Source organism: Prionailurus viverrinus, chromosome A2, assembly GCF_022837055.1.
Source record: "Prionailurus viverrinus isolate Anna chromosome A2, UM_Priviv_1.0, whole genome shotgun sequence".
Lineage (NCBI taxonomy): Eukaryota > Metazoa > Chordata > Mammalia > Carnivora > Felidae > Prionailurus > Prionailurus viverrinus.
In genome coordinates this window covers 94813022-94837040 of record NC_062562.1, presented here as the reverse complement: position 1 = coordinate 94837040, position 24019 = coordinate 94813022, and the positions used below count along the sequence as shown (strand labels likewise).

The window sequence follows — 24019 nt, the reverse complement described above, 5'->3', positions numbered from 1 at the left end:
GGAGTATCTGACATCTTAGCATGAAATTCCTCATCTGCAAAATGGAGAAACCTTTTACTTACTTCACGGTTTTGGTTGGGACAACATGAAATAATATACCTAAATTACATTATTTCAATTGCCCTACATAGCATACAGGTTAGGAACCCTTTCTACAGTATTTCTGATATGGATCCACCTACCCTCTATTTGAATACTTTTAGTGGTAAGACATTCATTACACTTTGAGACATTGAAGTTAACTTACGAGTAACACAAAACATTAGCAAATCTTTCCCAGGATTAAGCCAAGACTAGCCTCCCCAGAATTCTCATACTTGGCTTTCCTATCCTGTCTGGAACACACACATTACCTTTCTTCTACTCTCTAGTATGCCTAATCCTCCAGAATAAGTCTTCCTGGCACCATAACTGGTGATATACATGGTTCACAGACCTCCTGCCATCCTAGGTGCATGCTCCTGTTTGCTTCCCTTTGCTGAGGCAAAGAAATTACTAGTCTTTTTCATATGAACTATTTTGAAGTTAACTTTCCTCCATCCTGTTTTTCCATATTAGCTTGGGCTTGTTTATTGTTTTTAACCAAAAACATTGTTTTACTTATCCTACAGCAATTCAGACTGTAGTCTCTACTCATCATTTTGTCAGATTCTTTTGTCAGATTCTGTTTTGACCCCTGATTCCATCACCCCAAGTGTTAATTATGGCTCCCAGCTATGAAACCCACAAATAGGTCAAGCACATCATCACCATGTCTTCATCTGAGTCATTAATAAAAATTTCAAACAGAACAAGGTCAAAGAAAGTGCCCTCCAGCATACCCTCATAAACTTTTCTCCACCCCGATGTCAATTCATTAATCAATAGGCTTTGGGTGAAGTTGTTTATCCAGTAATAAACTGAAAGAATAATAATCTTCTAACATCTGGATTTCAATTTTATTCTAAGGATGTCATGAGTCCTTGCCACAAGCTTTACTGAAATCAGGAAATAACACTGCTACTTACTAAAAGGGAATGAAGATTATTAGACTTTAATGTCCAAAAATCTAGTTTTGAATTTCATTAATGCTCTATAGGGTGCTTACACCTCTATAGATTCAAGAGCTTAGTTCCCCACCACCTGTTAAAAACCACCTTCATTCTTTATTGTTCAAAGATTATACACAATAGTTCTATGAATACACCACCTGTGATTCTTTTCACATTCTAGATGCAATTTATCCAGGACTACCTCATAAGCTTATTCTAGTGGATGTTCATGAGGTGTTTTTTGGGGAGAGGGGATTGGAAAGAGCACGGGAGTGAAGTGTCTTCTATACACGAATGTATTACCTATGTTTGAAGATCCCCTGCTTTATGGCTTTTGGTGGAAGGCAAGGCCCAGATGCTGTTGCAAAAGCCACTCTCTAAGGGGCGTGTGCAGTCAAAACATGGACATGAGACCTAGTGTCACTTAACCAAACACAACCAACTCTAACTCAGCAGTAAGAGCTAACAACCCATAGAATCAGGGAGAATATCCATGCTGTTTTGTCATTGTCAGCAGAGGTAATAACATCCAGTTACCCAGGACAGTCAGGACAGTGAAATAAGAGACCATGTCTGGAGTCAACATTCCTAGTGGCAACAGTCCCCTAGCATGGTTTTGGCTCTGGTCTGGCTATCCAGCTTCTCACTGCTCCTGCTGATTTTTAAATTCTTCCCAACAGGTCTGTCAGCCACATGATAGCCTCTCAATAACTTGTCTGTTTAATTCAGCCAAAGAGAATTTCTGTTGCTTGCAAGAGAGAACTCTGACTGGTACATTTGTTCAGAGCAGCCAGACCCTTTAATTCCTCTGACACAACTAGGTGGTTTCTGACTATCCCATTGTCTGCGGCCCGCTCTCATTGCTATGGAGTCAGATTTGCTCTAAGTCTTCTGCTTGGAAGAATATTTGCTTTGAGAAAAAAAAAAGACTCTAGATGAAAACTGAAGATGGAATATAGATAAAGTAAAGAAAAATAAAGAAAAAAATTTTCTTAATAAAGAAATATTTTGAAACATGAATTAGTAGTTCTGCTTTCTCTCAGTTGTCTGCCTTAACTGGTGAAACTATTATAATCTTTTGTTCTTCCCGTTTCAAATGTCACTCACTCATTCATATCAAAAACATTTGCTAAGTACCTATCACCAGACACGCTGCTAGGCACTGGAGAGGCAGCCCCTGCTCTGCTCTTGCGTTCAGTCTCAGATGAAACAGCTTTATCTGAGTTCATGAATAGTTTCCTTTCTTACTGGTGTTTTCTTTTCAGTATCCTTTCGTTGATAGTTCTTCATCATTATGACCCTTAATGGTAGAATGTCCCAGTATTCAGTCCATAAGATTCTCTTCCACTTTCTCTGCTCATTCATGCATATGGTGTTTTAATTACTGAGTATATACAACAAACTAACCCTAAACTTAATGGCTTAAAACAACAACCATCTTATCATTTCTCACAATTCTTGGGTTGCAAATTCAGAAAAGGCATAGCAGGGACAATCACCATGTGATACTTGTGAGCCTGGAATACGGCCCCCTCCCACTCCCCAAATGGCTTCTTCAATCACAGATCTGGCAGCCAGCAGCTAGGCTGGCTGGGAAAATGGCTTGGTTAGAGTCTTGTACCTAGAGCCTAACTTCACACTGTGTTTCAGGTTCTCAGTTTTCTTCCACACCATCCAGAGCCTCTGGCTCTCCATCTAGCCTCTTCAGCAGGACAACTGGAATTCTAACACGGCTGGTCAGTTTGCTCCAGAGCACAAAAGAGAAGCTGTCAGGACTACAACTGGCACAGTGTCACTTCCACCATATTGCTTTATTGGCTAGAGCAAGCCACAAGCCCAGTCTAGATTAAGGGGTAAGGATCGCACAAGGGTGTGAGTATACAAAGACATGGTTCACTTAGGGTCACTAGGGAAACAGTCACCATACTCGGTGATCCCATACAATCACCTTGTCAAATAATATCTACAGCCCAGGCAACTTCCAAATTTCTACCCTGGATCTCTTTCCAAAATTCCAGACTCATGCACCCAATTGCCTTGTGACATGTTCACTTGCATATGCAATACACATGTCAACCTGTTTGAATGTGAGCTGTGTTCTTCCCCACACTGCTTCTTCTGCAGTCTGTCCCATCTTTCCTCACAGCAGCTCCACAATTAGAGCTGCCCAAGTCCAGATCCCTGGGGCCATTCCTGACTGCTCTTCATCTCTCAAACACCACATCAAATTCTATCGGCTCATCCTTGAAAACAGATCCTGAATCCAACCACTTGCCTCAAATATATGTGTGTTCCTCCTATATCTCCTTCAGATTTTGTCCCTAAATACTTCTCACCTTCTCAGCAAGGCCTCCCCTAAATACCCCCATTAAAAGTTGTACGTGCATGCACATGTGCACATGTATTTTATCTCATAGGAAGCAGAAACATATTCAACTGCCCCAAGATAGTTTAATCTGGAAACCAGAACAGTGAGGGAGAGCTACAGTTTTTGAGAACAGATGTGGTTTAAAATCACGCAAATTAAAGCATTCCTCATAGATTTAGAAATCAAAATGTATGAGGTAGAGAAACCAAATAATGAGGTAAATTGTGTGGCAGGGGGGAAAGACAGAACGTAACTCTCAGCTGCCGTTCCCATATTTGAACATCACCCACATCTCAGACCATCATATAAAAATGTGAAGATGGTTCTTTATCCTAACACCAGCTATCTACAAGATGAGATGGGATAACAAGGGTCTTGGCACAGAAGCCTTAGCTTTTACCCTTATAACTTACCTGAGTGATTTTACTTGAAAGTCTCTAAGCATTATTTTTCCTCATCAATAAAAAACTGGGTAACAAAAAGCCAAAACTGAGTAGTAACAATATGTGATTTAAGTATCTTAAAGGGCTAAAGATGGAATCTCATAGAATAACATGTATAAGAGAGTATTTTGTAGAATAAAAGTACTATAAGAATAACTTATGTGAATTTTGATGATACATCAATCACTTTACATAATTTTTGAAGACAGCTTTTTTCATATGTAATATAGATTGTTTTTACATAATGTTACACATTAGTTTTGAGTATTTTACTAGTTTTACAGCACAGCAAAAAAAATAAAGTGATTGTTCCAATGAATATAATGTTTGTTGCTTTTTCTCTTATATATAATAAATATGCAATGAAGAGTTCTGCTACACATACTTTGATCTCATATTATAAAAACCACAACAGAACAGTTATGCACTTTAATAGTAATATATATTTACATGATCACATGTATTATTAATATTCGTATTTCCACTGATGGAATCTGTTTTAAAATGTTCAGCATGGGGGTGCCTGGGTGGCTCAGTCGGTTGAGCGTCCAACTTCAGCTCAGGTCATGATCTCACGGTTTGTGAGTTTGAGCCCCGTGTGGGGCTCTGTGCTGATAGCTCAGAGCCTGGAGCCTACTTCGGATTCTGTGTCTCCTTCTCTCTCTCTGCCCCTCCCCAACTTGTGCTCTGTCTCTCAAAAATAAATAAATGTAAAAAAATTTTGTTAATAAAAAAAATAAAATTTTCAGCATAGTGTTAAATAGGTTAATGTGGCACTTGTATTTGGGAAAGGAGGGAAGGAAGGAAGGAAGGAAGGAAGGAAGGAAGGAAGGAAGGAAGGAAAAGAAAGAAAGAAAGAAAGAAAGAAAGAAAGAAAGAAAGAAAGAAAAAAAGAAGCAGGGAGGGAGGAAGGGAGGAAGATGGGAGGGAAGGAGGGTGGGAGGGAAGGAGGGACAGACCGTAGTTGCTCAACTTTCTATTTAAGTAGAAAAAAATTGTTTGCACTTTCACTATTTTCTATAGTAATTCTCTTCCAACCTTCTAATGCATGTAGGAAGAAAGAGAGCTATAACAATGTCTTACACCACTGTATAATAAGATATATTTTTCAAGCTAACTGAGTCATTCCTTGGTGAAAATGCTCTTTCACATTTGACAACAATGACTTGAAGGTAGTACTCAAAACAGCACACATTACCGGGGTCCATGTGCTACTTGACTGAGACATGGGCAAATTGAGCAGCATGTTTCCCAGGATGTTTCCAACCTTGCAGCTCACAGATTATATCTACACATTTTGAAAGTGTATAAGAATCTAAATTTTGGACATTTTAGGAGCTTTCCACAGTACATAAGAGACAGCCGACACTAGCAATATCTTATTATCCACTTAACAGTTTTCATAATGACCTCCAAAGTCATTTCTTCCAGTATTCTTTCACATCACTAACAGCTCATCATTTATTCCGTTACTCTGGCCCCCTCGCCAGGCTTTTGTGTAACCTAGAATGTCATTCATGGGAATAACACAAAGTAGCTAGGCTTTGAGTTCTCTTTTAAAGCAAAGAACAGAAATACATGTACACAGTTTGTACACTATCATAAATAAGAATCTTCCACTTCGTGGAACTCAAATTACATAGGAATCTTAAAAAAAAACCTTGAACACTTAACTAAAATCCAAAGAAAAAATCCAATAGTACCTAGTTAATCTTAAATAATTTTTCCTTTCTTTCATGTCTAGGGTTTCAATGGTCATAGTATATGGATTTTTCTTACACAGTTTAACTTCCTCATTTCTCTTCCTCAAAAAAAAAAAGGTACTATTAATTACATGGAAGTATAAAATCAACACTTTTTAGAAAAACAACTTTGAAGTTAACAATTTTTAAATACGGTAATATTACTAAGTTTAGGAAAGTATACATTAAAATGTTTGGTATTGATTTTAGGGCTTGCTAAATAACAAGGTTCTGTGTGTGTGTGTGTGTGTGTGTGTGTGCGCGCGCACGCAAGTGTTTTAAGGGCAATACTATAATTTATAAGTTTGCTTTTTGAACTATTTTTTAATGTTTATTTATTTATTTTTTGAGAGAGAGACAGAGACAGAGAGAGAGAGAGCTGGGGGGGAGCAGAGAGAGAGGGAGAAAAAGAAATGCCAAGCAGGCTTTGCACTGTGAACATAGAACCCAATATGGGACTTGAACCCACAACTGTGAGATCATGACCTGAGTCAAAACCAAGAGTCAGACGCTTAACCAACTAAGCCACCCAGGCACCCCTGTAAGTTTGTTTTATGGAAACTTAAAACATTTCATAATTAAAATAAAATCTTAAATAACTAGGCTTTTGACCAGTCCATAAAAGTCATTTAAACAACAAAGCAATTTATCTGTATATTTAGGATTTAACTGCCCTCAGGATCTTAAGAGCAGGATAAGGGAGGATTGTGGAAAGAAAAAGAAAATTTCTTCTTTTCCTCCTCTGACCAAAAGCTCAATCTAAGTAAAGTTGTAAAAATAAATAGGAGATACAACATTACAATTGGGAATCAGAATAATATGGGTCTGAGTCTGTTTTACATGCATGCTACAAGATCCTGGAAAAGTACCTAATCTCCCTAATCCTTAGTTTTCTCCTTTGTAAAGTGCTGATATTCATAGTTCCATGAGGCTGTTGAGAATATAAAAATGATAATGAATGTAAAACCCCCAGCACAATGCTTGGCCTACAACTCAATAAATTTTAGTTGCTGATTTTTAGTATTGTGGTCATAATTGTCTGAAATATTCTTTCACCTCCCTTTCTGATCTATCACTCATCATCCCAGGCCCTCAGTGCCCTCCTGTTTCCTAGCCTACATCCCTCACCTAGATCTGCTCTAATTCCCAAGGCATTTCATGCTTTGAAATTACTACTGCCTTTCTACTGCTATGAAACACACCAGAAAAGAGCAGAATTTATTTCTCCTAAATACTGTGAGGAAAGCAATCTGATTAATCCATTAAAATATGTACCAGCTTCAATCTTCCTTGAGATATCAGTATGTGCATAAACAACAACCAACAACAACAACAACAAAAACAGTATAAAAAATAAAACCCGTAGGAAATATTCAAGGGAGTTATTTTTATACTGGATACTTGCCACATAGTCAGACCAAAGCTGCCAAGGAATCGACATCTCCTCCACTCTAAATGGGAAGACTCCTATAAGATATTTCTACAGCCTGGAGCTCTTCCCCACCCCTACCCCAAGTCTGATTTCAGAGATCCATTGAAACATTCTACTTAAAATAAACAAAGCCCAAACAAACTTCAGCTGTAGCAACAAAAAGTACTTCACCCAAGAAAGCCAAAGGATAGGAGATGAAAGCAGAAAAAGACAAAGGAAAGGAAGAAGGCAAAGGACAATGGGGAAGTGAGGAAATGGTGGAGTGGGGAACCAAGCAGAGGCAAGGCAGGGCAGTCCTAAACCATAAATGACACATACTTGCCCTATTCTCTGAAAGTGAACAGGTTAAGCTTATCTCCCCCAGAGAAGTCAGGAAGAAAAATGTTGCTTGAAAAGTACCGTATATGTCCACACTATACTATGTGGTTGATTGACCAGGGATGCTCCAAAAGAATTGGGACCAGGGAAAATTTCCCTCACACAAAGAAGAGTGATTGTTTAAAAGTCAGTCTTAATCAGTTAGCAAATACTGCAGGACATGTTTAAAAGTCAGCCTTAATCAATTAGCAAATATTTCAGGACAGTGAATTTCTTTCAGGTGGCAATGTCCACAGAATAGAAAATCATCAAATGACATGTGATCTGAAACACACATTTTTAGCCTCACAAATATATTTAGTTTTCTTTTAAGATTTGGAGGACATATTTTCATATTATTTCTGTTAGTTTCTCTATTAATGTAAATGATTTTGGAGGCAAAACTACTTTTATTCCTTTTAGCTTAATTATCTAATTTTGGAGGAGGGAATAAGTACATTTTTGAAATCTATTTTCCATAAAATATAAAAGTTAGTCAAGTATACTAAGAAAAATCTAGATTTAATTGCAATATTGCAACTAGGCCTACTGGAAAACAGGAACAAAAATTCCAATTCTAAACCAACTGAATATGTTATTGACTCCAAAATCACTGATTAAACAAAAGAAATTATATTTGCATTGATGTGTGAATCTGCATCCATTCTTGGTAGCATGTAATATATTCAACTGCTCAGCTTTAGCCGTCCTTGTAGTCGCATTACCATATTATTCAAATGTATCTATCATTTATATGTAAATAGAGAAGAGAAATGGCTTCTTCATAAGACAACAATTTTCAAATGATAAACAGACACAGGCAGACATTAGCAAGATAAAAATGCTGCAAATATGCATTCTATTATATATTTTAAAAAAAGGAAACTATTTCAAATTTTTAAAAAAGTAGTGTGGTAATTACAAAATGGGATACTAATACATTCACAATACCAACAGCTACTCTTCTCAATAAAAGTCTCCACCGATGTCATTTGTATCTTATAAATTACATGTTCTCAGATCCATCTGTGAAAATTGGGATGTTAATTATCATGGTTACATTTCATGATTCCACAGTTAAATGCTGAAGTGGTGCTACATAAATACCATATGTTTTTCTAAGAGAAATGGAGAAAGATTAATTATGAGTTCAAGTCCAAGTCTTCCAGCAGTAATACTCTCAGCACAATAAGATCATTACATTGTGTGCTATGCAAATTGGAAGTTTTAATTAATAGCTGAAATACCAACTGAGGGGGAAAGCTATGAAGTCTAAATTGTAAGTATCAGGCTTTCCTCCATGAAAACAACAACAATAAAAAAAACCACAACCTTAATAAGGATGTTTCTGAGAAACCAGGTTACAAGTCCAAAGGAAAAATAAATTGTCTGTGAACTTCCTTTGATGGAATGATCACCACTGTGCTGTTTAATCCTATTTGATAAGCCAAAAAATTACAGCACATCAAAGTAACAACAGGTTATAAAGAGATAATATATCCATTATATATTTATGCTTATAAATATATATCTATATCTATAAATAATATATCTTAACATTTTTCTGGATTTTTCAAAACTATGCAAAGTTACTGGATGAAATACTCACTTCAGTATATAGCAACCTAAATAAGAAACTCTAGGATAATATTACAAGAATTTTATTTATATTTATAAAATCTGAATTCTTATTTTACTCACCACATATTCAAACACAAGTGTCAGCGTCTCCTTGGTGTGGATGATGTCATGAAGCAGCACTATGTTAGCATGTTTTAGTCCTTTTAACAGAGAGGCTGTAAAACAAAATAGAAAAAGAGACAATGCGTAACAATCAACTGATATATTTCATCATCATTTTTCCATATCAATATCTATTTTTCCATTTTCCAAGCCAAAAACTATTCAGAATCAAGGACAGAGGAACAGGGTTTTCATTTAGATAAAGATCCCCCAATTATTTCACTTGTTATTTGTTAATGACCTCTAGGTAGAGTCCACTATAAGCAGAGGACATACTTGGTATGATTTCAATTGTTTGAAATTTGTTAAGGTTTGTTTCATTATAAGGATATGCTTGATCTTGGTATACATGCCAGATGTATAGAGTATATTCTGCTGAACTTGGGTGGAAAGTTCTATAAATGCCAATTAGATTCTGTTGGTTGATCGTGTCCTTGAATTCTTCTATACATTTGCTATTTTCTGCATAATGGTTGTATTAGTGACTAAGAGAATTGTAATTGGGGATTTGTCAATTTCTCATTTGGATTCTGCCAGTTTTTGCTTTGTGTATTTTGAAGCTTTGGTGTTTACTAGATATACATTTGGAATTGCTATGTTTTCTTTGTGAACTGGCTCCTATATCCACATATAATGTCTCTCTTTGTCTTTGGTAATTTTCTTACCTCTGGGCCTGTTTTGTCAGATATTATATAACCACTTCAGCTTACTTTTGATGGTGTATCTATTTACATCTTTTAACCTACCAAAATCATTATATTTGAATATATAAGTGTTTTATAGACAACATATCATTGGGCCATGTGTTTTTTAAATCCATTCTATCATGGGGTGCCTGAGTGGCTCAGTCAGTTAAGTATCTGACTTCAGCTGAGGTTATGATTTTGCAGTCTGTGAGTTCAAGCCCCATGTCGGGCTCTGTGCTGACAGCTCAGAGCCTGGAGCCTGCTTAAGATTCTGTGTCACCCACCCTCTCTGTCTGCTCCTCCCCCACTCATGCTGTTTCTGTCTCTCAAAAATAAATAAATGTTAAAAAAAATTTAAATCCATTTTGCCAATCTCTTTTAAGTGATATTTAGGCCATTTATATCTAATGTAAATATTAGTATACTGGGTCACCTGACATTTGAATCTATTTTCCCTTGGACATCACGTAATTTATACTTCATTTCCAATTTGAATTTTCTTCTGTATTTCCTGGGAGTTCAATTAACTTACTTCATTTCATTTTGGTTTTTGTACATTTTTCTTCTGAGCTTTTATATTACCAATTCAAGGTGGGATTTTTAGGTTTCATACACCCAAGAGCCTGAATGAGAAAATTTAATTTAGATTACCATATTGTGTACAGTTTTCTTTAATTTATGGCTTTTTTTTATTTGAGAGAGAGAGAGAGAGAGCACGTGCACGAGCACATGAGTGGGGGAGAGGGGCGGAGGGAGGGAGAGGGAAAGGGAGAGGGAGAGGGAGAGGGAGAGAGAATCTTAAGCAGGCTCAGCGTGGAGCTCAATGCAGAGTCCATAATCCCAAAACCCTAAGATCATGACTTGAGCCAAAATCAAGAGTTGGACACTTAAGCAACTGACTTGCCCAAGAGCCCCTATGGTTGTTTTTTGAAAAGCATTTTTATGAGCCGAAATGCATTGTTTCATATTTTCTGAGTTTTTATAGCAGTTTTATACAGATGTATTTGATCTATTTCTATTCATCCAAAGTGCTGTGCTCTTAGTTTGAGAGTCCTCTCTTCTCTCTGCTATGTAGTTATTACGGATGGTACAGGTGAGAGAAAGGGACAGAGTTTGGGGTGTTTTGTTTCTTTTTCATTTCTATAGGATCCTTAATTTCTCCTTTGTCTTTCCTTCTTTACTTTCACTGCCATGTCTTCAAGGGGTACTACCCTTTTGCTATATATCTGAATCTCTCCCATAGGCAGTACTTTCCAATGCTTGCCAGTTCCAATCCCATTCAGTTTTGATCTTTTCTATAGTCATTGCTGTGAACTACATGGAGACCCAGTTTTCTCTTTCCAGACTGATTCTGTCTGTGCTTTCATCTCAGCTCTCCACATCCGTCTATTCTTTTTCACAGTCTCTTAAACCTGTCTAAAGCTTCCCTTGTCCCATTCTGCAACCACAGACTTGTGGCATCTCCTAATGTTTTTAAAGATGTGGGTCATGTGCACTTTTATTTGGTCTCTCTGTTGGATTTATAACTTTTGGAGAAGTGGGAGTGGAAGGATTCAAGACTAGGCAGCCATCATTCACTGTCCTCTAAACTTCATGTCCAAGATGAAAGCCTGATACATAGTAGCAACTCAATAAATTTACTGATTGTCATTCATTTAGGTTCCCCAGTGGGGACACACACACACACACACACACACACACACACACACACACACACACTTTGAATATTCCTTGAAAGAGTCTGCTACCATCTGGCAACTCCTCCTCCTTCGATTTATCTTCCTTTTACTATACGACCAGCACTAGCCCCAGATCTCAGTCTATTAACAGATAACACTCATTTTTTTTTCTTTCTTTCTTTTTTTTTTTTTTTTTTTTTTGGTAAAACTCATTTTCAACACAAGGCCCTTTGATATCTACCCTTCCAAAAATTCAGAGAAGACTGGCTAACACTGTTGTCAATTTCAAGATCTGGGCAAGGAATAGCTGATTCTACCTCTTAAATTCCATTCCTTCCTCCACACAAGGCTCCTCTTTTTTTTTTTTTTAATTAAAAAAGGGAATGAGACAACTCCACTCCCCCCATAATCAGACTAACTGCAACACTGCTTACCACAAATACATGAATACCTTTAGATTTCCCTTTTTATAAATAATACCACAAAGGACATAACCAGGTTTTATATATATATATATATATATATATATATATACACACACACACACACACACACACACACACACACACATATATATATATATATTCCTTTAGAATTATCTCCCTATAATGAATCGTGAAAAATGGAACTGCAGAGTAAAAAGACATGAAATATTTACAAGACATTACTTATTAATTAAATAATAAGTGGATTTAGTCTCACATCTTTCAAACCCTGTTAAGAATAAAAGAACCATGGAAGACAGGGAAAAAAATATGCACATAATAATGCACCATGGAAGTAACCAATCTTATCAAATAACCAAAACCCCTATTAAGTAGGTATATGAGAATTTTATATACTATAAGCACAAGTATTAATTTAAGGATAAACTCTTTTTCATCCCTCAGTAAGACCAGAAATAAACAGAATTATTTCCCCCTAGATCAGTGACCATTAGAGCATGATACTCAAAGAACAGGAGTTTCCCTCTATCATTATTTATTTTAATTAATCTTCAATTTTTGTTTTTGGTATACAAACTGAAGAGAAGAACAAAAAAAATATTTTGCATGTGTTCTGTCAAGAACTTGTAATCATTCATTTATTCATCAAGAATTTATTAAGAACCTAGTTCCTGACACTGGTGGCCCCTGGATAAATTCTTGATACCCAATAATACTGCAAAACCACATCTTTTAAAAAAGATTTCTAACACTAAGCATAAATCCTAATTTAAACCTTGGACTTTGGGTGATAATGACGTGTTAGTGTAGGTTCATCAGTTGTAATGAATGTACCGTTCTGGTGAGAGATGTTGATATCAGGGGAGGCATAGGGGAAGGAATGGGGAAGAGGTAAGTGGTGGTGGGCAGGAGTTATATGAGAACTCTCTGCACTTGCCACTCAATTTTGCTGTGAACCTAAACCTGTATTAAAAAAATAAAGTCTAGGGGCACCTAGGTGGTTCAGTCGGTTAAGCATCTGACTTCAGCTCAGGCCATGGACTCTGGTCATGATCTCATAGTCTGTTGAGTTCAAGCCCTGCATCAGGCTCTGTGCTTACAGCTTAGAACCTAGAGCCTGCTTCAGATTTCTGTGTATTCCTCTCTCTCCACCCCTCCCCTGCTCACACTCTGTCTCTGTCACTCTCTCTCAAAAACTAAAATTAAAATTAAAAAAATTTTTTTAAATAAATAAAGTCTATTGGGGTACCCGGGTGGCTCAGTTGGCTAAGTGTCTGACTCTTGGTTTAGGTTCAGGTCATGATCTTATGGCTCATGAGTTGTATCCCCACATCTGGTTCTGCACTGACAGTGCAGAGCCTGCTTAGGATTCTCTCTCTCCAAATCTCCCTGCCCCTCCCTTGCTCAGGCTCTATTTCTCTCTCTCTCTCTCTCTCAAAATAAATAAACATTAAAAAAATAATAAAGTCTATTAAAAAATAAAAATAAAGAGATGTACCCATGTTCTAACATACTTAAAAAAAGCAAGTCTGGAGTATTTACTATTTTATTCAGAAGAAAAATGATATTTTAGAGATGTAATCACCATACAAAACGGGCTGCAGTAGGCATCTCCCTGAATGGCAGAGAAGGCATACAGACCAAGTTCTAAGATGACCTTAATGAATGCGAGCAGTTATGAGAGCTATTGTTATCGCTATGAATTTCTATAGATTTCTCCATGCAAAACTGTTTCAGGACCATATAATATATCGTTAATCCCAAGATAAACTTGAATAACCATACATTTGGTCCAAAGAAGGCCATTCAGAAAGAGAATTAACTCGTGTGGCTGGTTCCAACACTGGAAGACAACAAGAGGTGTGTTCCCTCTGAAACTGGGTTAGTAGCAGCAGCATGTAGACCAAGACCAGAGAAGTCCAAGCTGCCACAGAAAGACCTTCTTCCTCTCACATGTGTCCACCATGGGCAGGTTAGCTTTACACGCTAAAAACCTTGGGGCGCCTGGGTGGCTTAGTCGGTTAAGTGTACGACTCTTGATATTGGCTCAGGTCATGATCCCAAGATTGTGGGATCATGCCCCAAGACCGGCTCTGCACTGAGCATGGAGCCTGCTTGGGGTTCTCTCTTTCTCCCTCTCTTCCTCTCCCCAGCTCCTGCGTGTGCTTGCATACACTCTCTCTCCCTCATAATAAACACTGAAAATAAACCTTATAGAAATAACATCTACAAATGTATTCTACCTGAGTTTTGTAAATTAGCACACCTGAGAAAATAATTACAACAAAAAATCACAGTACACGAACAGTGAAGGAACAACCATTATATAGACTTACGATAGTTTTGTATTATTAATTTCAGTAATTTATAATCTTTAATTATTCAACTAGCTCATCAGCCTTTAACAATTAAAACTTTATTAAATAGCTAGCTTTCAGATATTAATCTGGGGGCCAATTTCACATTTGCTCATTTTAAAAAGGATACTTGCCCCTGCACTAGTCCTCTGAGACTGATTGATCCTCAGAGATCAATATTTCAAACCACAAGAGGGTATTTGAAAATGATGGTCAGAGGCGCCTGGGTGGCGCAGTCGGTTAAGCGTCCGACTTCAGTCAGGTCACGATCTCGCGGTCTGCGAGTTAGAGCCCCGCGTCAGGCTCTGGGCTGATGGCTCAGAGCCTGGAGCCTGTTTCCGATTCTGTGTCTCCCTCTCTCTCTGCCCCTCCCCCGTTCATGCTCTGTCTCTCTCTGTCCCAAAAATAAATAAACATTGAAAAAAAAATTCAAAAAAAAGAAAATGATGGTCAGATATGGTACTTCATACCTATCCAGTGCAGAATGCATACATGTGAAATGAATCAAGGACTTAAAGAAAACATGTTGCCTGAAAGGAACCTGGCTTTGTGAGGAAAGTTTTGTAAATACATCATACAATAGGATCTGTACAACCTTGTCCAATTTCATTTTTCAACTTATCCTCTTAGCCTGTCAAATTCAGTAATGATCCATCCTTATCAGCAACAACTCCAGAAAGGTACTGAAATTTCCACTAAATTAAGAATCCCATGCCTTGAGGATTCTTTGCCTTAGGATTTTTTTTTAACCACCCCTCCATGCACCTCCACCATATTACTTACTGCCTTTCTCTCATCACTTACACCTAAATTGTTGCTCATTTCTCAAAGTAATGTCTCCACACTCGTCATTTCCCATGGCATTTCCCCCACAATTTCAGTAAAACTGAATTCCTGCCATCATTCATCTTGGGGGAAAAAATGTTGTTGTTTTTTTTTTCCTCCTGACAGTGACTAATAAAAGAGTCATGTCATGTTTCATATATTTTTGGCCACTTCTACATGAAGACTCAAATTCTCTACATTTCTTTTTAATAAGTCTCAATTATTACACATTTTAGATTTCTCTTTTTTTAATGTGTATTTATTATTTTTGAGAGAGAGAGAGAGAGACAGAGACAGAGACAGAGACAGAGAGAGAGAGACAGAGTGTGAATGGGGGAAGGGCAGAGAGAGAGGGAGACACAGAATCCAAAGCAGGCTTCAGGCTCCAGCAGCCTGACGCGGGGCCCAAACACACAAACTTCTACCTGAGTGGAAGTCAGATGCTTAACCGACTGAAACGCCCAGGTGCCCTACAGATTTTAGATTTCTAAATACATTTATATACACTTTTAAAGTACGCTATCACTTAAATAAGTACCAATATCTGTATTTGAAAGCAAACCCTCTTTCTTTTCGGATTTACATAGCTAATTTGCATTTAAAAAAGGATAGAGCCACTAATTTCATAGCTGATGGCAGACAAACAGCATTGAAGGTCAGAAACCAGTCTATGATATCTATCAACATCAGGGAAGGTGACAGACCTGACTAGCTCTGAGGCTGCCAATGCAGCAGCCACTGCTCCCAGCAAGTTGCCAGAAACTGTAATTCCTGCTGTTATCAAGGCAAGTGAGTCTCCTGGGCTGCCAAGTCAGACCAGTGATTAGCACCTACAAGTTCTAAAACCAATATGTCTCCCTTTTCAAGACAAACACTGTCAAAATAATACCCCATGTAATCCTAATAATATCACGGGTATACCACATGTTATTTTCCCATCGTTTGCTGACAAACAAATCCCGCAACGTTAGCGTTAGTAATTCCAGCATGCTTGGTTTCTCCACAAATTTTAAACATATGGCAACATTTTAAATTCATTTCATCAGTGAGGTTTGAAACAGTTCAATTGTACCTGATGTACAAGACTTGTAATTTAGGGCTGAGGGCAAAATTCTAACAACAGTTTAAAGAATGTGATGTTGAAACAATACAAAAACAGAAAAACACTGCTGCTTATAAAAATAATTGTGCCTCTGACAAAATCCCAGTAGGAAAAAGGACACAAGGAGCCTCCCTGAGTCTGGTAGCAGGATTCGGATACCCGCTTATCAGCCATATTGAAACCTTCACCTCCCACTTTGAGAACAAACCTCTTCAATTTCCACTCTGACTTGGAAGAGATAAATATCACCTATATTCTGATTTATCATGATTAAATAAATTCTGATTTAATAGAAGAGTTCAGAGTATGTTCATTTCATCGAGCTCCCACTATAGTGGCTATTTTAAAAAGCAATGTTAATGGAGAAAAGGACAAAACCCTTCTTTAATATATAAGTTTTATAGATCATTATTTGATACCCTACCAGGAAAGGAAAGACCACAAACAAACACAACCTATCCTTTCTCACTCCCCCTTTAGCCTCTGGAAAGAAATAGTATATTCACATTTCCCTCTCTCTTTTTTTAAAATGTGTTCTTTTCCAGAGGGGTAGATGGAGAACCTGACGTTTCTAAAAGACAAAAATTACTACTAATTAAACCCAAGAAGCCAACCATATCTCAAGCTACAACTAAAATAGACATGAACTTTTTTCTTTAAGCTCACAGCTAGATAGCTCTGTGGGCTGCTGAAATTCACTTTATACTAGAAATAATAAGACTACTTACTTTCAATGAGATGTTACTTGCCAGTGCATTCTAAATATTTTCATACCTAAAATATTCTGAGTGGGAAAATCTCCAGGGTGAAGAGTGGAAAAAAAAAACACAAAGGAACAAAAAATAAAGCAATACATGCAGAGAAAAGACAAGATTGCTTGTGTAACTGTGTCTCAGAAGACCAGATGATCTAGACAGAGAAAGGAACAGATATGCAGCTCCCAGGTTAACTTGTGCACAGTTCTGCAAGGTATGCTGGCTAGGTCAGCTACATAGCAGGAGAAATACTATAGTTTTACCTAGTTCCAGACCTTTCCTCTAATGATGTTCTAATATGAAAAATACACACACACACACACATACACACACACACACACTCATAAACTAACAAATGAAAAAGTAAAAGAATTAAGTTAAAAAATGGAACTGTATCTTTGATTCCATTTTTTGCTTTTTATACTTTTATACACACACATATACAGAGAGTCAACTCTGTTATGGGGAAAAGAGGTCATGGAAAACCCAAAACATAAAGTCAAAATGTGATACCACACAAACTTAATTTAGCTAAGATTACATTCCAGATTTGGAGACCTGTTTCTTGACCACCGGTATCATCCAAACATGGAAAGGTAATACAACAGATTAGGAATACTTTATAAATATCACATAAATTGTTTCCTATCCATCAAAAAGTCTACTGTTTTTACTTGCTCCAGAACTAAGTTTTTCTATTTGGGGACAGACCGAAATTCAAGCACACTGCATATTCCTCCTGCTTTGCTCCACTCCTAATTTCCCCACCATCACAAACCTGAAGCACGATACTAGAAATGACAGACTCCACCATTCCCCCTTGCCCTCAATATGTCTTTACCCACACTTGACTACTGGCAAAGAGCAGTCAGTGGGGGGCTATTTTCACACTGCAGCCTCACATCCACATCGAATGTTTACTAAATCACTTCAAAGAACAGATTCCTCTAAAAGTATAGCTGAACCACATAAAACTGCCAATATTTGACATTTTTGACCTACTAACAGCAATTTCACATGGTTCAACCTAAGAGTTTACCTGGCTCAAAACAATTTTAACTTTTCCACAAATGCATTGTTACTTTTACCACTGCAAACTTTCAAACCAATTAATCTGCCACCAAATGGCTAAGAACCCACTCTGCATAGGAAAAAAGAAAAAAGTCTCTGCTTATCAAACTATGGTTACAGCTGAAGGGAGGAATACAGAAACAATTTTATTTTCTACATGTACCTTTCTATATCATTTGAATTGTTGATGAGACAGATATACTCTTTTTATAGTAAAAAAGAGATCTTGAAAAGTTCTTTATTACAAGTGGATTGGCTACAGAGCATTGCCATAGCACTAAAAATGGCATACAGATGCTTAACTACACAATTAATATGCAACTACAATACAATTACATTAATGAATCATTAGTGCAATGTGATTCTGCACTATGAATCCCTCCTCATTACTAATCCCTCCTCACTAGGGTATTGGTGTAAATCCTTGCATTATTAGGGTCTGTTTTCCTATCTTGGAACACTGCAGGCCCCATATCAGCCTCCAATTTGTTCGCATATCACATGATAATCCAAACTGTTAAAACTGTTTCTTGTCTAAAGACTATACCCCTGAATGAAGATTAACGTACTCACCAAAAAAGATTCCTGGTTTTCTTGTCTCCAATTACTCCCAGATGAACCTGTAAATGACCCACCAACTGCCTTTCCATGCTCTAGCTCATCTTGTTCCTATTTGCCACTAGAAAGATCCACACATGTATGTGAAAATACGTGAAAGCAGACGTGTGGTTTTCTCAGATGTAAACATCTTGGTAGTAACTTCTACAGAAACAAATCTTGCTAAGTGACAGGTTTGGGAATAGTGGCGGTCATGCTCCACGTACTACCATCTTAAGGCAGAAAAGAGACAACACAGTAGCTGAGGGTTTCTGGAAGACTTAACAGAAGAGCTGGTTTCCATCTGGCTATAACAACTAAGTTTACAAGCTATTAGGTGGTTTGCTGTATTTGAACTACTTTATACTTTATTACATGTGGGCTACATGTATAGTCAGTAAGAATACCACAAAGTATGCAATAAAAAAAGATATGTGGTTGGGCCACTTTATGTCTCCTGGTTAAGAAGAACAAATATTGATATCATAATAGCTATCACTATGTGACTAGACTTAACCTCTCCCTACATGAAAATATGTGAATAGCTCTTATATAGTTCACAAAAATAAACAGAAGTCTAAAGTAAGAAAATATTTTCTTTGCCATGGCTTCAAGCCCCAGTACATAGGGGCCAGAACATAGGACACTCGAGTTTGCAAGATACCACTCAAAGGGTGGAACACAGTCAGATTCCTTCACAAAGTGGGGTAATGTTGCAGCTTATTTCCAGACACAATGGACTCAACCACCCTTCGTTAGGAATTAGGCTGTTTGTATGACCAGAGCCACTGCTACAGGCCCATCGTGGGATGTTTCTAAAAGTGTGGTGGTCCTTCAATGATTCAATGACCCACATCAACTGCTATTGAGGCAAATTCATTAGGCTCTATCCCACAGCTACCAAATCCAAATCAATGGAGGATGGGACCTAAGAATCATCCAAGAGATATTTATTTAATATCTACTGTGTGCCAATCAATAGACACAGGAGAAACACAGACAAAACTCCTATCCCTGTGAAGCCTGCATTCTATATTTTGACCCAGCTTTCTATTCAATGCTTATGCATCAAGCTTAAACATCACTGTGCTATGGTTCTGATATGGAGGAATGGGTAGCATGTTTATGGTGTGTGTGTGTGTGTGTGTGTGTGTGTGTGTGTGCGTGTGTGTGTGTGTGTGTGCATGCACATGCCTATGCATGTGTTTATGCACTTAGTTTCACTGCAATCAACTCACTGTTCCACAGGCAAATCAAAAGAAACAGCAAGACAGTTTGTATACCTAGTTAGTATCTATTTTTCTCTCTCACTCTCTCTCTTTCACACACACACACACACACACACACACACACACACACGCTGAAATAGATGCCACTGAAAGATAAAGGTCTTGGGCTAGAAGTAGAGAGAATTCTTTATTCTAAAAATTTGATGGTATTTTGATATGTATTTTTTCCTGTTCAGTTAAAAAAAATAAAAACATCAACTCATAAAACTTTTTAATATAAATCAAATGTTGATAAAATCATCATTATATGGACCTTTCAATCCCACAACAATTTTTGAAATCTGTGAAAGAATAAGGTTCTGTGCAAAATTCTTGCAATAAGCATCGCATCAGAACCAGTGCTTTGAGAAGCAAATATAACAGAAATACTATAAACTGATGATGAGCACAGAAGGAAGAAGAAAGGAAAGACTGTAAAAAAATGAATATGAGCACAGAAGAAGAAAGGAAAGACTGTAAAAAAATGAATATGAATTTTGGTTATTCTTACCCTTGAATATCCCCTGAATTGAAATTTCAAACATACCACTACTTGATTTGACTTAATAACATAGTCAAAGCTATAAAAATTTCGAATCACAGCTTAATTCAGTAGCAAGTACACAGTCCCACAGCATCGGTTAACCTGGCAGGCAATGACCTCCAACCTTCCCATGACAAAATTCAGTGAACTGTTCCTAGGCCTGGACAAGGCCTTGAAATCCTTCATCCTGCCTCTAATCAGCAGTGGCCCTGGTGGGGACCCAAGTTCGCCTGGGCCCTGCTGAGTGAGCTCTGTCACTGATGGGAAGGTCCCTGATACTCTGCTCCCCTCCCACCAGTGCTTCCTCCCTCTCAGTGTGCAGTGATGCTTGAGCACTGATGACACAGCACCTGGTCCACTCCAGCACCACTTGCATGGTTAGGGGCTGTACACGACATTTAATTCAAGAAAGGTAATCAAGGGTTCAGTCAGGGATTGCCTTCCAATCGTACAGACGCATGACCAGTAAGTCCCAGTCTCTGAGTGCTCTCATTCCTCTCCTGGCAACTGCAGCATTTGAAGGAGATTTTTCTATATGTGGAAGTATACAAACACAAGACAGGAAAACCAATATATCTATAACGGTTGGAGTGATATCTCATGTGTTCAGTATTCAAAAGTATATGATGGGGAAAATAAAATTGTTTATACAAAGTTCCACAGGCAACATGTTATTGGATGAATTTGAGGAGAGTGTCCTCCCGACCTTTTCTGAAAGTAAGGACTTCCTAAATCTCTGCACTACAGAAGCCACTTCAATACAAAAACAGTAAGAACAGCTTTTTAAAATCTTAATAGAGTCTCAGATTGTCTTCTTTAAAGTCACTATCTACTTGTTCAAACCTGGTAACATCATAGAAGTGGTTGCTTTCATGTACCGTATTACACACTTGCTTAACATAAAACATTTCTCTATGAGGAGAGCTATATGAGTGAAGTGAAAGACAAGTAAGTTGTATATTATACACTTTATGTTTCTAAATTTGCAAGGTTACTTCAGATTGTCATGGCAGTTTAAAAAAAAATGCCATTTTTTTTTTTTGATGGAGCGCCTGGGTGGCTCAGTTGGTTACATATCTGACTTCTGCTCAGGTCATGATGTCACAGTTTGCAGGTTCGAGCCCCAAAGGGCTCTGTACTGACAACTCAGAGCCTGGAGCCTGCTTTGGATTCTGTCTCCCTCTCTCTCTCTCTGCCCCTCCCCCACTCACGTTCTGTCTCTCTCTCTCTCTCTCTGTCTCAAAAATAAATAAACATTTTTTTAAATGCCATTTGAGAAAATTAAAAAGGGGAAGAGGGGCGCCTGGGTGGCGCAGTCGGTTAAGCGTCCGACTTCAGTCAGGTCACGATCTCGCGGTGCGGGAGTTCGAGCCCCGCGTCAGGCTCTGGGCTGATGGCTTAGAGCCTGGAGCCAGTTTCCGATTCTGTGTCTCCCTCTCTCTCTGCCCCTCCCCCGTTCATGCTCTGCCTCTCTCTGTCCCAAAAATAAATAAACGTTGAAAAAAAAATTTTAAAAAATAAAATAAAATAAAATAAAAATTTAAAAAAAAAAGGGGAAGAAAACTATATACTCCACTATGGTCTCAAGTTTTGCACCTCTATCTCCACCAGAGGAATCTGAACATGCAATCATCTCGGCAGGAAACTGCTGGACTCCTGACACTTGAGCCTCAGATACTGTGACCGTGCAGGGGTTTTTCTTAGTGTCTCTCTAAGGTACAGTTGTACCTGGTACTGACAACAGTTTCTGCTCATATGACCTGCCTTTCTCTAGAAGAAGGCAGCACCTGAGAACTCTGGCAAGCACATCGTCGTTGGCTTCACCATCATTTTCTCAAATGTATTCTAACCCCTACCAACCCCCATTTCCCTAATAAAAATTCATATTGCTTCCTGCACATTATACACATGTACATACACATACATGTAAAACCTTAGTGCGTTAAATATATGTATGATTTGACTTATGCACAGGGGGACTGACCCATCATGCACACCAGAAGCAGTTTGCACAGAACAGTGAAGCTAAGCGTCACCTCCAGGTGTATAATCCAACCCTTTGTGTGAAAATTGAGGAAACCAAATATACAGAAGTATGGCCACAGGGTTCCTGACTCCCACCACAGTACAACTCTTTTTCTGAATCAAAATAAGGATCATTTACTTCTCTCACTGTCTTGGTTTTCTTGTCTTCTTTCCTAGTGCTTTGCTGTGGTCACGGTTTCTCTTTATCTTCATATCTAACCAGGTGTTGAGGGCAACCCCCTCCAAAAAAACCCAAAAAACCCTGAAGCTGCGAAGACTGGAGGCCACCAGAGGTGCCTGTGCAGGTGTTCAGCTGAGGCATCACCACCTGGACTAAAGAGGTTTAAAAAGATAGTATTAAGAAGAGAGCTAAAGGGGAAACTGCTATTCAAATTGTCCGTCAGATCAAGGCTCTTCTCTTCTTAAAACCTTTCAATGGCCACTTAGCAGGACTCATGGGCATAATAGGGCCCTCAATGGAGCTCCCCTCTGCTCCCCCAACCCTTCACCACACTCTGAACTGCAGCCGCACAGCGTGCCTGAAGAGCTGGGGTCTCCACGTGCTCTCACGTCTCTGGGATGTTCCTCTGTCTTCCATCCTCTCTCCCATAGCCTTAGAGCCACACGGTCCTACCAACTCTTCATATCTCACCCTGGCTATCACTTCCTTTGGAAGTCTCGGCTGACCTCCAAGGCACAAGTTAGGGGTATTTTCGATGAGCCCCTCCACACTGTGAGGCATCCTGTCCCAGTGTTAGAATAACCTAATTCCCTATTTCTACCTGCCTGTATCCCCCATCACTCCTTATTTGCTCTTACTCCAGCTGTGCTCATAGCATGCAATTCAGTGCTGAGTTTAGAGAAGATGCCTGTTAAGTGCAGAATGAATAATGCATGCATAAATAAGAAAAATAAAATCCTTAAATGATCTTCCTTAAATTGCCGCAAGCGGCACACTTCCTAGTATTGCACTCTGCTGTGGGTTGGTTATCTTATGATAATGTGTCTAGTTCAGCCTGGATGTGTTGATCGAAATAAATGTGTTCTCATCATGTAATAACTGACAAACACACTGAGGCTATACATTTCACTGAATTTTAAAAAGAAGCAAAGAAGCATCCTACAGGATGCCATTAGCAGCTTCCCTTTTGTAAGTAGGTGAAATGCTGTGTACTAATGCTATAACTAAAAATTCATTATTTTATTTCCATTCACATTTCAGATTATGGAGAGATGGTAAAAGATTTGCTTGAAATTGTACTTCAAAAAGCTCATGTTAGGGGCGCCTGGGTGGCTCGGTCGGTTGAGCGTCCGACTTCAGCTCAGGTCATGATCTCACGGTCTGTGAGTTCAAGCCCCGCGTCGGGCTCTGTGCTGACAGCTCAGAGCCTGGAGCCTGTTTCCGATTCTGTGTCTCCCTCTCTCTCTACTCCTCCCCTGTTCATGCTCTGTCTCTCTCTGTCTCAAAAATAAATAACAATAAAAAAAAAAAAGCTCATGTTAGAAACTACTATTATATCCTAACATTTTACCAGGAATGAGATAAGC

General features: G+C 38.3%; 1 protein-coding gene across 9 annotated transcripts in view; it reads right to left on the bottom strand.

Annotated features, from left to right (window-relative positions):
• CDK14 (cyclin dependent kinase 14) overlaps positions 1 to 24019 on the bottom strand; it is a 704495-nt gene that overhangs the window by 395092 nt on the left and 285384 nt on the right. For all 9 annotated transcript variants that reach the window (XR_007146446.1, XM_047830949.1, XM_047830989.1 and 6 more), the window contains one exon: positions 9075 to 9169. Coding sequence is in view for 8 of the 9 variants with exons in the window: in XM_047830949.1 (XP_047686905.1) it covers positions 9075 to 9169 (95 nt within the window). In the remaining variant the exon portion in view is untranslated. The remainder of the gene's footprint in view (positions 1 to 9074; positions 9170 to 24019) is intronic.